Raw genomic sequence first — 13,164 nt, forward strand, 5'->3', positions numbered from 1 at the left:
CTTATGGAAGATGCTTGCACAGCAGGCCTCTTTGCAAGTATTGAAGAGAAAATTAAGGAGGATATGATAAACGCGACGTCTTCACCCCAGTGCCTACCTATACAGAGTTTGATACGGAATTACAGCGCCTGCGAGCATTGCGACGGAGGGCAGCGCGTAGATACCGACGCACGAAGTCGCGCCTCGACCTCAGAGATGCGAGGCGCCTGCAAAAGAAAATTCAGCGCCGAATTCAAGCCCTCCAGGCAAAACGCTGGCGGTCATTCTGTGAAACGCTTGATCCCCGCAAGCCTTTATCACGCATCTGGAATGTCGTTCGTGGTCTCTGAACATCCCCTAAACCGCTCCACCCATTCAAATCTCTCGCACTCTATCAAAGACGTAGTGGGGTCGAGGTAGCAGAAAATTTCTGCGTAGGGTAGCATGGCCAATCGACTCCAACCGCAACGCTGCATTTCAACGATCTTCCAGCTTCACGGGATTCACGAATGGACTTTCCCTTCTCCTTGGAGGAGCTTGACGCTGCGCTGGCTTCTTGCAGACGGTCAACATCGCCGGGTCCCGACGGTGTAACATACACTGCGCTTGCAAATCTTGGACAAGAACATATAGGCATGCTCTTTTGGAATATTACAACAAATCATGGAGTGAGGGTACAGTTACAGACGAGTGGAAGTGCAGTCGTTTAGTTCCGCTCCTGAAACCTGGCAAATCGCCTCTAGACTTGACATCATACCGTCCAATTGCACTGGCTAGTTCCGTTGGTAAAGTACTTGAAAGAATGCTGCTTACACGTACTGAATGGTACCTAGAGCACTACCGCATATATCCGGATATTATGTCAGGATTTCGACGTGGACGCTCTTCGATTGACAACGTGGTGGACCTGGTATCATCTGTACAACACCAAAAAAATTTGAAGCGCTTACCCGCGGCGTTGTTCCTGGATATAAAGAGCGCATATGAAAACGTCACTCACCAGGCCATTTTGGACGCTCTGGAAGCTGCCGAGCTTGGCGGTCGTGTTTTTTGCTGGATACGCAGTTATTTATCCAACAGGTCTCACTTTATGCAGACTGACGATGGCCCAACATCTTCTCATTTCACTTCCCGTGGAGTCCCACAAGGCGGAGTACTAAGCCCAACGCTTTTCAATCTTACTCTAGTCGTGCTTGTCGACTTAATACCACAATCGGCGCAACTTTCAATATATGCAGACGACATCTACATCTGGGCATCAGGAGTTACGCGCCCACAGGTTAGAGCGAGGCTTCAAAAGGCGGCAAGTATAGTTGCGACCTACCTCCACCTGCGTGCTGTACAAATATCAACTGAAAAGTGTTCGCTGGTTGCATTTACACGCAAGAACATGTCACCTTACACCGTAGCATTGATGGAAAAACAATACCCTACGAAAGCAGCCATCGCTTTCTGAGAGTTATCATCGACCGAAATCTGTCGTGGACTCCCCATATTTCATTCATGAAAAAGAGGCTGACAGCAATTACTCACATACTTGCCTTTATTGAGGGAAAGTCATGGGGAGCGTCCGTGCGGTCGATGCTACAACTATACCGCGCGTTATTTATGAGATTTCTTCGGTACAGCTTACCTGCACTTGGAAATATCAAGAAAACCAACTTAGGAATTCTACAGAGCGTTCAAGCTCAAGCTCTGCGAACCTGCCTGGGATTGCCGAAATGTGCCTCTACGGCTACTACCATTTTAATTGCACAGGAGCATCCCATATCTACCTACCTAACAGTTGGCTCCTGAGGGCACATTTTCGACACATCTCTCGGGTTCCCTGTCGTCATTTGGCCAGTCTTCCCATAACCAGGCCGCGTACATCATTTACAAAGACCGTTGATGCGCATCGCGCTATATTGCCATCCCAGTTTACACCCGCATCTAGACCGTCCTCTCCACTATGAAGCCTGCATAAACCCCACGTGCTTCTTTCAATACCCGGGATCAGGAAGAAGGTCGAGCTATCGACGACAGAACTGGAACAAATCACTTTTGAATACTTCCATAAATACCATGCAAATTGTTTGCACGTCTGCACCGATGGTTCCGTGAATGCCGTGAGTTCTTCAGGCTCCATGGTCATACCCTGAATTAATACAGAAATAAAAGTTAGGACAATTTACCAGACTTCTTCAACAGCTGCAGAGCTAACCGCTCTTCGTGTCGCAGTTAGGCACATCCGTCAGCAGAGCCCCCAGAGGTGGTCTACTTTCACAGACTCAAAAGCAGCCCTGCAAGCATTAAAAGCGGCTCTTCACCGTGGAGCTCATGAACAACTCGCTGCGGAAATACGACAAATTCATCACTGTGCAATTAATGGAGGACATGACATCATCTGTCAGTGGCTTCCAGGACACAGCAGCATAGCGGGCAATCTTCGGGCGGACGAAGTCGCACGAACAGCCCACCAAGACGGCGATTGTGTGATTCCCTTTTCCAGGGCAGACGCAGCGGACAGGCTTCGCGCATTTGCCCGGGAACACACACTCTCCATGTGGAATTCTGGCCTATTTGCGAACTGCCGCTTAAAACCCCTGGACCGTAACCTGAAGCTCCGCCTTCCACCTGGCCTACCCCGACGCGAAGAAACTTTGCTGTGCCGCCTGTGGGTTCTACGCCGCCATTCACAAACTCGTATTCTTTTATGATAGGCATGGCAAACAGCCCTACATGTACAAACTGTGGATGCGACGAGTGTATAGGCCACATTCTTTGTGAGTGCCCGATTTACAGCGAGGAAAGGAAGTGTCTGTGCCAATCGCTGGAGCATTTAGATGGACGCCCTTTGAATGAAACTAAGATTTTATGTCCGTGGCCACGGCGATCGTCTGCGGCGAAGGCTTCCCAGGCACTGCTCCGCTTTATGAGAAGCACAGGCCTAATCGAAAGACTATGAGTTTGCTATGACATGACTGTAACGTGATGTGATGTGGCGTGTCTGTTATGTGACTGTATTAACTTCAACTATCCCTTTCTCACAACTTTTATATCCACTCATCCCCTTCCCCCAGTGCAGGGTAGCAAACCGGTTGCTTTTACTGGTTAACCTCCTTGCCTTTCCTCCTCATCTTCCTCCTCCTCCTTGTCGAAAGCCTTTTCGAAATCTAAAAACAACGCGTCAACGGGAATGTTCAGATTAATACTACAACTTAAGTCGTTAATGAACAGTGCTAATTGAGTGTCGCCAGATAAACCTTTTAGTTTATCTGCGAGGGTACGGCAGGAAGCTCACGACAACGCTTGACGCGATGCTGCCGCACGTGAGAGAAGACAACCTCGACGTCGCCACCTATCCGCAGCGTGCAGAGGAAGCTCGACGACTCGCACGGCAATAAAGACCAGCAGCGTACCGACATCCGACCATACAAGTTTTTGTATTACATTCTGACATATGACTGACTATATTGTGCTGCTCTGTGCCTGCTGCGTTGTGTTGCACATGTCAATTGTGGTGCCGAAGGCCCAGTCAGGTGACTTGTACGTCCCCTTTAGCCTCGTTCCCACGGCAAAAACTGTATTTTGCTACAAACTGCAATTAATCAATAAATCGAACTTAGGTTTGGTTTGGTTTGTGGGGTTTAACGTCCCAAAGCAACTCAGGCTATGAGAGACGCCGTAGTGGAGGACTCCGGAAATTTCGACCACCTGGGGTTCTTTAACGTGCACTGACATCGCACAGCACACGGGCGCCTTGCTTTTCGGCTCCATCGAAAAACTGCCGCCGAGGCCGGGATTCGATCCCGCGTCCTTGGGAACAGTAGTTGAGCGCCGTAACCACTGCGCCACCCTGGCTTTTTTTTTTTATTGCATGAATTGGTACAAATATATCAGTAAAAGATTGTGGTTGCCATGCCCCTTGGGTGACAACCGTGTCTAATGGACTTTCATTACCACAAGTTCGCCCATCAGACTCAAGACCTCCTCCGCAGCGTCTTGCTGCTTCAAAATTTCTTTTAGTTTTTACACTTGTTCAGCAAAATAATCACATACAGATCGTGCATCGACATCACAGTGTCTATAAGCCATCCTACTCCTCCAAATACTGTGAAGGCCCAATAGCATGATGAGGTCATACTGAAAATCATCATTAACAGTTGTCAAGTACCGAATTCCACGTGGCGTCAATGGCAGGTCCTTTTTAAGTGTCCTTTGTAACACATCCCAGTAAAACACCGCATCCCAACAATCCAGGAGGACGTGCTCAACTGTTTCAGGTTTTCTACATAGTAGACAGTTTGAGCCCCAAGGTACAAAAAGGCCCTTTTCTTCAATCCATGTTTTGACTGGGAGGGTTCCTGTATGCAATTTAAAAAAGAATGTTTTTACGCCCGGTGCAACAGACATGTTTTTAACTCGCTTGAGCACGTCTTTCCCTGGGCCTTCACAGTATAAGGTTTTGTACAATGGAGCTGGGAACAATTGTGAAATAAGATCCTTCTACAGGCGCTTAGGTGGTACCGTCGCTAAATACTCTACAGAGTACCGCACGCGCAAAAACCTGAACCACCACACCACTTCTCGCAGGAAGCGTGACACAGTGTATCCCCGAGCAGAGCATGAAGAGACTATAAACTCTGGAATTGCACTGGACAGCATGATTTGCATAAAGGTTCTCAGGAATGCATCTTTTTGGTCACGTAGGAAACAAAACCTTAAAACCATCTGCCGCACATATAGATGCATTAGAGACAACCCTCCGTCTTTAACTCGCAGAAAGAGATTATCTCTGCTAATTCGTTCCCAGTTGGACGACCAAATGAAGACCGCAAATACACGATGGAACCTTTGTATATTGCTTCGAGCACAATACAATACTTGAAGTAAATACATTATTCTTGCCACCAAAAAGGTATTGCATACAGTCGCACGGGCGAAAATAGAGAGGTTACGTCCCATCCATCCTTTCGTCCTTTCCCGTATTTCTTCCGCTTTTTCATTCCAGTAATTCGTATTTTTCCCGTATTTGTCCAATAGGACTCCCAAATTAACTCCGAGCTTTGTAACCCATCTTACTCCACAGAAAATTTCCGGTTCCTCTTCCCATTCCCCGTGCCAGACTCCGAGACTTTTCTTTAAATTAACAGCACTACCAGTCTGCCTGCAATGCCTTTGTGTTACTTTCAAAGCTTCCGTAACGCTTTCGCGGTCTTCACAAAAAAGCGCCACATCATCAGCGTATGCCAATATTTTTACTTCACATACTCCCAGCTTAAAACCACGGATGTATTCGTTAGCAGTTACCATTCTACACAATGGTTCCTAATATATAGCAAAGAGGAGAGGAGACAGTGGACATCCCTGCCGCACAGATGCTCTTACATCAATTCTTCCAGATAACACTTTCTTAATCATAAGGCGTATAGAACAACATGCATAAGCCATTTTAACTCCTTTCAATACAACAGCACCAACACCAATATGTTTCAACAAACAGTACAAAATTTCATGAGACACACGATCAAATGCTTTTTCAAAATCAACTTGAACAATGGCCACTCTCCTGTTTAGAGCATCGCAGCACTCGAACACACTACGCGCTACATGAATATTATTAAATATGCTTCTGGTCTTTATTCCACATGTTTGATGAGGTCCAACAATATATTTTATAATGTATTGCAATCTCTTAGCTAACACCTTCATCAGAATTTTATAATCAACATTTGTTAACGTGATCGGTCTATAGCTTGTAACTTTTAAAAGCATGGCTGGCTCATCAGTCTTGGGAACCAAGACCGTATGCGCGTTGCTAAACGACGGTGGCAAATAACGCACATCAAAGCACTCCTTGAAAAGCCTATAGAGCATGACAGATAACTCACTTTTAAGGCTCTTGTAAAAGGCCGCACTCAAACCATCTGGACCCGGGGACTTTCCGACATTCAATTGATCAATGGCTTTTTCTATTTCCTCCACACTTAATTCGTTTTCTAACTCTTCAGTAACTTTTTTGCCTAATATTGGCATCGAAGGCAAAAAGTTATCTCTAAACCCTTCTTCACTTGGTGCTTTGCTCGAAAACAGCTCACGGTAATGGTCCACGAGGGCGCTCGTAATTCCGTCTTGATCATCATGCCTCTGCCCCTTGTATTCAATAGCCGTTATCTCGTTCGCGCGCGCATATCGCTTTTAATCAGCGAGGGCGCGTTTTGCTGGCGTCTCGCCACCGAGCCATTTTTCCGTGCGCGCTCTTATCGCAGCGCCTCTGTACTTCTGGGCATCCAAAGCTTCTAGCCTAACTTTGATGCCTTTTATATCATGCATGAACATACCCGGCATTCGTTCTTCTTCACGTCCTAAATATTTTAAGAGACCACACAGCATCTCCTTTGCGAGTGCCCTGCTTTTTCAAGCGAAAGATATGCGCTGCGTTCGGCTCTGGATCATTTGACAGCCGTCCTTTCACAGAGGAGAAAATCCTCGGCCCATGGCCGCAGAAGGCGTCTAACGGCAAAGCCTTCAAGGCACTTATGTGTTTTATGAAAGACATAAATTGATTGAGAAACTGTGACTGTGCTCCTCGCCGCCTTACCTTTCCTATCATTCTCTTCTATCTTTCTCCTTTAAACTCCTCATTCCCCTTCCCCAGTGCAGGGTAGAAAACCGGAAGCTTTCCTGGTTAACCTCTCTGCCTTCTCTCTCTCTCTTGCAGTTGCTTTTCTTCTTTCTTTTCCTCATACTTAATAGTGGAAGAGCGCTCAATTGCATTCATTTTAACCTCCTGTTTAAATCGTTCCCAGGATTCAATACAGCCTGTTTCGCTCTCATAAAAAAATATCAATGCTTTCCTTAACTTTTCTTAAAAATAGTTCGTCTTCTGTAAGCCTCGAGTTTATTTTCCATAAGTCCCAGTTCATTTTTGATTTACACTGCTTCGTTCCTCCCAGCGTGACCGTAACTAAGCAATGGTCACTAAATGACACTTGCTTCACTTCATACTATTCACAGGTAGGCGAAAACTCCGGCGACACATATATTCTGCCATGTCGCGCGTGACTACTACCTTTAAAATGTGTGAAATGCACACGTTTCTCACCGTTCACCAGGACTGTTACGTCCTCTAAGCTGCACTCATTGAGGACACACTTCAGCAATTCGGCACTTTGGTCTTTTCCAACATTTCTATTCGAGAGTCTACAACACAGTTGAAATCTCCCAAAAATATAAGCGCACGACTGCATTCTAGGAAAGGCACCAACTGCTCAAAAAAGTCGCGCCGTTCTTTTTGTGTCGTTGGTGCATACAGGACCACCACCCTCACCGCACAGGTTTCGTACTTGATGTCGCACACGACGAAACGCCCCCTTGCACAAGTTATTACTTGCTCCACTGCTATGCCTACACTTTTCCTCAGGAAAAAACAGCAACCTGCCGACAAACCGACTGCATGGCTTACGCAAACATTGAAGCGTGACCGAAAACCAAACACCATATTATCTATTTGCTGCTCATCCTCAACCTTTGTTTCTTGTATGGCTACAATGTCTAAATCTAGTTCGCTCAACAAACGGTTCAACTGCACTTGCTTCCGTCTCGAGGCGAGCCCTCGGACGTTTAGAGTGCACACTTTTAGCGGTTTTTTCCAATAAGCCATACTCTAAACCCAGCTAACAAACAATGACTAAAGGCTCACTTCTTCAGTCTCTCGTCGCGAGTGAGCGACGAGGAACGCAACGCGGTTTGCGATAAGGCTAACTTGCCTTTCTTAGCGCCTTCCACCCTCCACTGCTTTTCTAGTCGACGCAGTTCCCGTTCTGTAGCTGGTACCTTTTCGTAGTCTCGTGGTCTCTTCATGGAGGCGGTTGTCATATCCATCGGGGACTCAGCAACGCTTCCTTCCGAAGTGCGTTTCGCTGTTGGCTGATCCGACGACATAGCAGCCTCCGCTCCCTTTCCAGTCGTTTCTTCAGCGGGTTCGCTAACTTGCGTCTTCCCTCCGCCGGCGGTGTGCTCCGGCTGTTGGACAGCAAGCCCCTCTCCGGATCCTGTAGGGGGCAGGGCTCCAGCGCTCTCCAGTTCCTCCTGGTCTATGATTAACTCGCTCCCGTCGTCTTGAGGCGGCACAATACCCGTGGCCACACGCGCATACGTCCGGACGCATCCCTCCCGGTCGTGCCCGAAGATATGACACGAACTACATCTCTGAGTGCGGCAATCACGTCGAATGTGGCCTGTCGTCTTACATCTTAAGCATATTGGTGGCCGTCCAGGCACTACCACTAACACAAGCCCTCCGTAAAACTTGTACATGTGGGGCAAATAATCGATCGAAAGCCCCTCTTTGAGCACTATTTTTACTAGCCGAGTTGTCGATTCGGCCTCTTCAAAACCCAGGCTATTCCACTGCTCATAAGTGACTTCTTTCACATCTCCAAAGTCTTCAAACGCCCTCTGCACCGCTTCCATCGAAACGTAGAAAGGCACCCAGTGCACCCTGAAAACCAACTCACGCTTGTTCGGGTCGATGACCGCACAGTAGCGTCTCTTCACTTCCAGCGCGCCTTCTTTCAGCAGGCGTTCCTTCGCTTCCTCAGTCTTCATCTTCAGCATCCAGATATGGAACATTTGGAAGGGTCCAATGCCAGCCACGTAGGGTAGTACACTGGCATTTTCCAACGGCTCACGAAAATCTTGTACGCGATAACGCAGGCCGGCAATATCACAGTGAAGGAAAACCGTTGTCTTCATTGCTTGATTTGTTGTACAAATTTTATTTCCATCGAAAACGGGAAGTCGTGCGCCCGCGGATTAGAGGCTGGCAGGTAGCCCTTGGCTTGTTGCGGCCTCTACCCCGAAGGAAACGTAGGTAGAACCATGCGATAGCCCAGTGGTGGGCGTCGTACGCCGCATCCTCGGCCAGACATGACCGATAACGAGGCACGCTCAGAGCTTGCCATCACACGTCCGTCTCCCACGGAAGCCGGAAGTGGAAGGCCACCGCTTCGGCCACAACAACAGCAGCTTCTAGCGGTGGACATTTTTTCACCTCTTTTTTCACTGCGGCACCCTGGCGGGGTAAATCATACTTACGACGACGGCCTTATAAAGTCCTTCGGCGCATAGGACTTGACAACGAAGTCATCTCCTGTGGCATGACCCCATCCCAGCGGCGCCGGACGCACCCAGATATCGTCCATGTGGTGGGCCTGAAGCCTTATTTCGAGCGCTAAAGACCACCAATTTTCATTTTTAGTATTTCGTTTACCTTTCTGCGTTTATTTTGTAAGCATCCAGGCGATGTCTTTTTAAGGGGGGAGTAATGCCGCGAACGAGTCAAATCTAAAAATAAATGTGCCCTCTACTACGGCTCCTCTTTCTTTTCACTTTCCCTCCCACCGTCCTCACTTTCATTACAGCGCGGTTCAGGTATCCACAGCCCCTCCAGGAAGGTGCAGTGATAAGAGGCCCGACTACTTCTTAGCCGGAGTACCCGGGTTCGAACCCAACCTCGGCGGCTGCGTTTCGATGGAGGCGAAATGAAGAGGCGTCCGTGTGCTGTGCAATGTCAGCGGACGTTAAAGATCCCCAGGTGGTCGAAATTACTCCGTAGCCCTCCACTACGGCTCCTCTTTCTCTCTTTCCACTTTCACTCCCACCCTTCCCTTACGGCGCGGTTGAGGTGTCCACAGAAAACAAGTGAGACAGGGAAAGAGAGAGAGAGAAGAAACCTTTATTTAGCCGGATAGTTATATAGGGTTGGGCCGAGTTATATTGCCCTACTAGATGGCCAGCAGGTCAAGCCTGTTAGCGACCTCTTAGGCGCGCTTGAGGATCCGGTCTTGTATGCACGGGTCCGAGCTGCGCAGCAGGGTCTCCCAGTCATCTGGATGCAGGATTTCTCCTAATTCTGGAAGTGGGGGGTCCTCCTTGCATCCCCAGAGTATATGGTTGAGGGTAGCTCTTTCATCGCACAGTGTGCAGTCGGGAGAAAATTGGCTGGGGAAAATATGTGAGAGAACTACCGGGTTTGGAAAGGAGTTTGTTTGGAGTCTCCTCCAGGTAATTTCGTGTTCATTGCTTAGACGCTTGTGCGGGGGCGGAAACTTCCTTCATTCAAGGCGGAAGTGGTGGGTTAAATCATGAAATGATATAAGATTATCCTTGGCTGTCCCAAGAGCGGAGGTGGTCACCGCCCGGCCGACTAAACCTCGGGCTGTCTGGTGAGCCGCCTCGTTTCCAGGGTTGCCAGAATGTGCCGGTACCCAAATCAATTCAATGTCCCTATCTGGGAAGGGAATCTTATTAAGAATATTTAGAGTAGATTGTGCAATTCTACCTCGGGCGAAATTGTGTATGGCAGTCTTGGAGTCGCTGATGATAATATCTGCCTCTGAATTTGTAATGGCTAAAGCGATGGCTGCCTCCTCAGCCATTGCGGATGTGCGCACACGGAGGGAGGCCGAGAAGGATGTGGCGTGTGTTCCCGTAACCCCTGCCACTGCAAATGCTCTTTTTGGAACTGCATACTCAGCCGCATCAACGTAGATAACACCCGGTTGGTGCTTATGAGTCTTATGAATAGAGCCAGGGCCCTGGCCATCCTCCTACCCTCGTGGTGTATAGGATGCATGTTTTTGGGCAGAGGCTTAATGGTGAGCCGCTTCCTGATTGGTGTGGGTAGATCTCTCGGTTCATCTATTTCTGGCTCTGAATTTTGCGTCCAGTGCGCCGAGGATGCTCCTGCCTATTTTAGTTTTTGTCAGCCGCGCCATCTGTGTGGTGATGTGGGCCGCGCAAAGTTCCTCGAGTGTTTTGTGAATGCCGAGTTGAAGAAATTTTTCTGTAGATGTGTAATGAGGAAGCCCTAGTGCCGCTTTGAATGCTTGTCTGATGAGGCACTCCAGCTTGGTCTTCTCTGCGGCATAAAGCTGTAGGTAGGGCACTGAGTAGGTGAAGCGACTGAGAACAAATGCGTGCACTAATCTGCACAGGTCATTCTCTTTCATGCCCCTTCTCCTGTTGGTGATTCGTTTAATCAGACGGATTGTCTGATGGGTAGTGGCAGAAAGCCTGTTAATCGTCTCCGCATTCTTGCCATTACTCTGGATGAAGAGGTCCAACACCCTCAGTGTCTGGACTTCTGGTATGGGTTGTCCGTTAACCTTAACAGTAATGGGAATAGAATCTTGATTGCTCGCCTACCTCTCCCCTTACCTCGAATGACGAGGAGTTCGGATTTAGGCTGTGAGTAAGTGAGTCCTGCTTGTGCGGCGTAATTTTCTACCTGGTCAACTGCCAATTGCGGAGTTTCCTCGATTTCGCCCTCGTTACCTTTATTGGTCCAGAGGGTGATATCATCAGCATAGAAGGTGTGGTGCAAATTTGGAATTTCGGCTAGCATACCTGGGAGGCGGATGAGTGCCAAATTGAAGAGAAATGGGGAAAGGAACGAGCCTTGCGGTGTACCTTGTGTTCCTAACGTTATTGGGGCGGATGTTATGTTTCCTGGTGTTATGACGGCTGTACGTTTAAACAAAAATGATTTGATATAATTGTATGTTCTGATGCCTGGATTAATACTACTTAGATTATCAAGGATGATTCTGTGTGAGACGTTGTCAAAGGCTTTGTTTAAGTCAAGGCCCAGGACGGCTCTGGTATGTTTGTTTCTGTCCCTGTCGCTTATATCACTTTTGAGACGAATCATAACATCCTGGGTAGATAAGTTTGCCCTGAAACCAATCATTGTGTCCGGGAGGAGACCGTTGTCCTCAACGTAGTTCTGGAGCCTAGTAAGGATAATGTGCTCAAATAGTTTTCCCAGGCAAGAGGTCAGGGAGATGGGCCTCAAATGTTCTAGCGCTAGCTTTTTGCCATGTTTAAGTATGAAAGTAATTTTGGCATGTTTCCAGCTTTGTGGGAGTGTGCCTGATTGCCAATGATGGTTAAGGAATTCCGTTAGAGCGAGGATCGACTTAGGGTCCAGATTTCGGAAAACCTTATTGGTTATTCCGTCCGTTCCAGGTGCTGTGCCTGTGCGCAGTTGACCCAGCGCTTGCCAGACTTCTGCATCCTCGATGTCCCTGTCGAGGTACGCATTATCCAACCCAATGTAGTCTGGCAGCGGTCCATTGTCTGTGATGTTTACATATCGTTGCTGGAGTTCATTAATGAGTGCGTCCTGTGTACCCGGATACTGGTGTACAAGTCGAACCAATTGGTCTTTTTGAGCCGATTTAGGGTTACTGGGGCCTAGAAGATGCCTAAGTAGGAGCCACGTCTTTTTGGTGACTAGCTGTCCATTCATGCTGTCGCAGATTTGGCCCCACTGTTGCTTTTCCAATTCAAGAGAGTACTGCTTAAGCTCCCTTTCTAAGTGAGCAATTTTTACACGTGGTATGTTGGTCATTGGCACCTGCGTCTGCAGAGCAACATACCACGGACAAGTGAGACAGTTACCGCGCATTTCCCTTGCTATAAATCAATGTTTTCAGGTATCCGCAGAGAAAGTGTGACAAATACTGCGCCTTTCTTTTCCTGTGAGTAAATTTATTATTATTATTATTATTATTATTATTATTATTATTATTATTATTATTATTATTATTATTATTATTATTATTATTATTATTATTATTATTATTATTATTATTATTATTATTATTAATGCGCTGTGCATATTGGCGCCTCCACTTGGCAATGTGCTCTCTTTGTTGGGGGTCTAGGCTTCTCCGCATCTTGGCGCCTCCTCTTGGCAAGACGTTCTCTTTGTTCGGGTGTCTGCTGCGTCGGCAGTGGAGTCCGCACGCGGCCACGGCGGCCGCGAGCTCTGATGTCATGCGCAGCGCACCTGTTCCTCCTCTCCAGTTTCCGCGCATGCGCAGTGGTAGCCTGTCTTACACTCGGCGAAATGCGCTGATGACAGGCGTAGTATAGCTCTCGCTACAAAAGCCACGCGACAGGAGTGATGTCGTACTTCCAATGAAACACTTGCAGGAGAACTGCAAGTGTTTGATTTCAAGGAGAACTGCAACAAACGCACACCAGGTAAATTCCATCTGTGCGACTCAAGTCCTGGCCATCCTAGCTGAGGCTAATAAAATTTTATTGTGAATAAGTATGGGCAAATAGAGGGAAGTTAGCTAGCGTACTGCAGGCCATGGAGACCTTTGGCGACGCTGACCCATTCGACGG

The 13,164-nt window shown here is 47.8% G+C and overlaps 1 protein-coding gene across 1 annotated transcript in view; it reads right to left on the reverse strand.

The window, feature by feature from the left end:
* Positions 1-8,718, reverse strand: part of LOC146187089 (uncharacterized) — a 29,600-nt gene extending 20,882 nt beyond the window's left edge. Inside the window, exon 1 of the mRNA XM_084608175.1 lies at positions 7,731-8,718. Coding sequence (XP_084464301.1) covers positions 7,731-8,718 — 988 coding nt within the window. The remainder of the gene's footprint in view (positions 1-7,730) is intronic.
* Between the last annotated feature and the right edge of the window lie 4,446 nt (positions 8,719-13,164).

Source organism: Amblyomma maculatum, chromosome 6 (genome assembly GCF_055883805.1).
Source record: "Amblyomma maculatum isolate TAMU_Amacu chromosome 6, ASM5588380v1, whole genome shotgun sequence".
Classification (NCBI taxonomy): Eukaryota; Metazoa; Arthropoda; class Arachnida; order Ixodida; family Ixodidae; genus Amblyomma; species Amblyomma maculatum.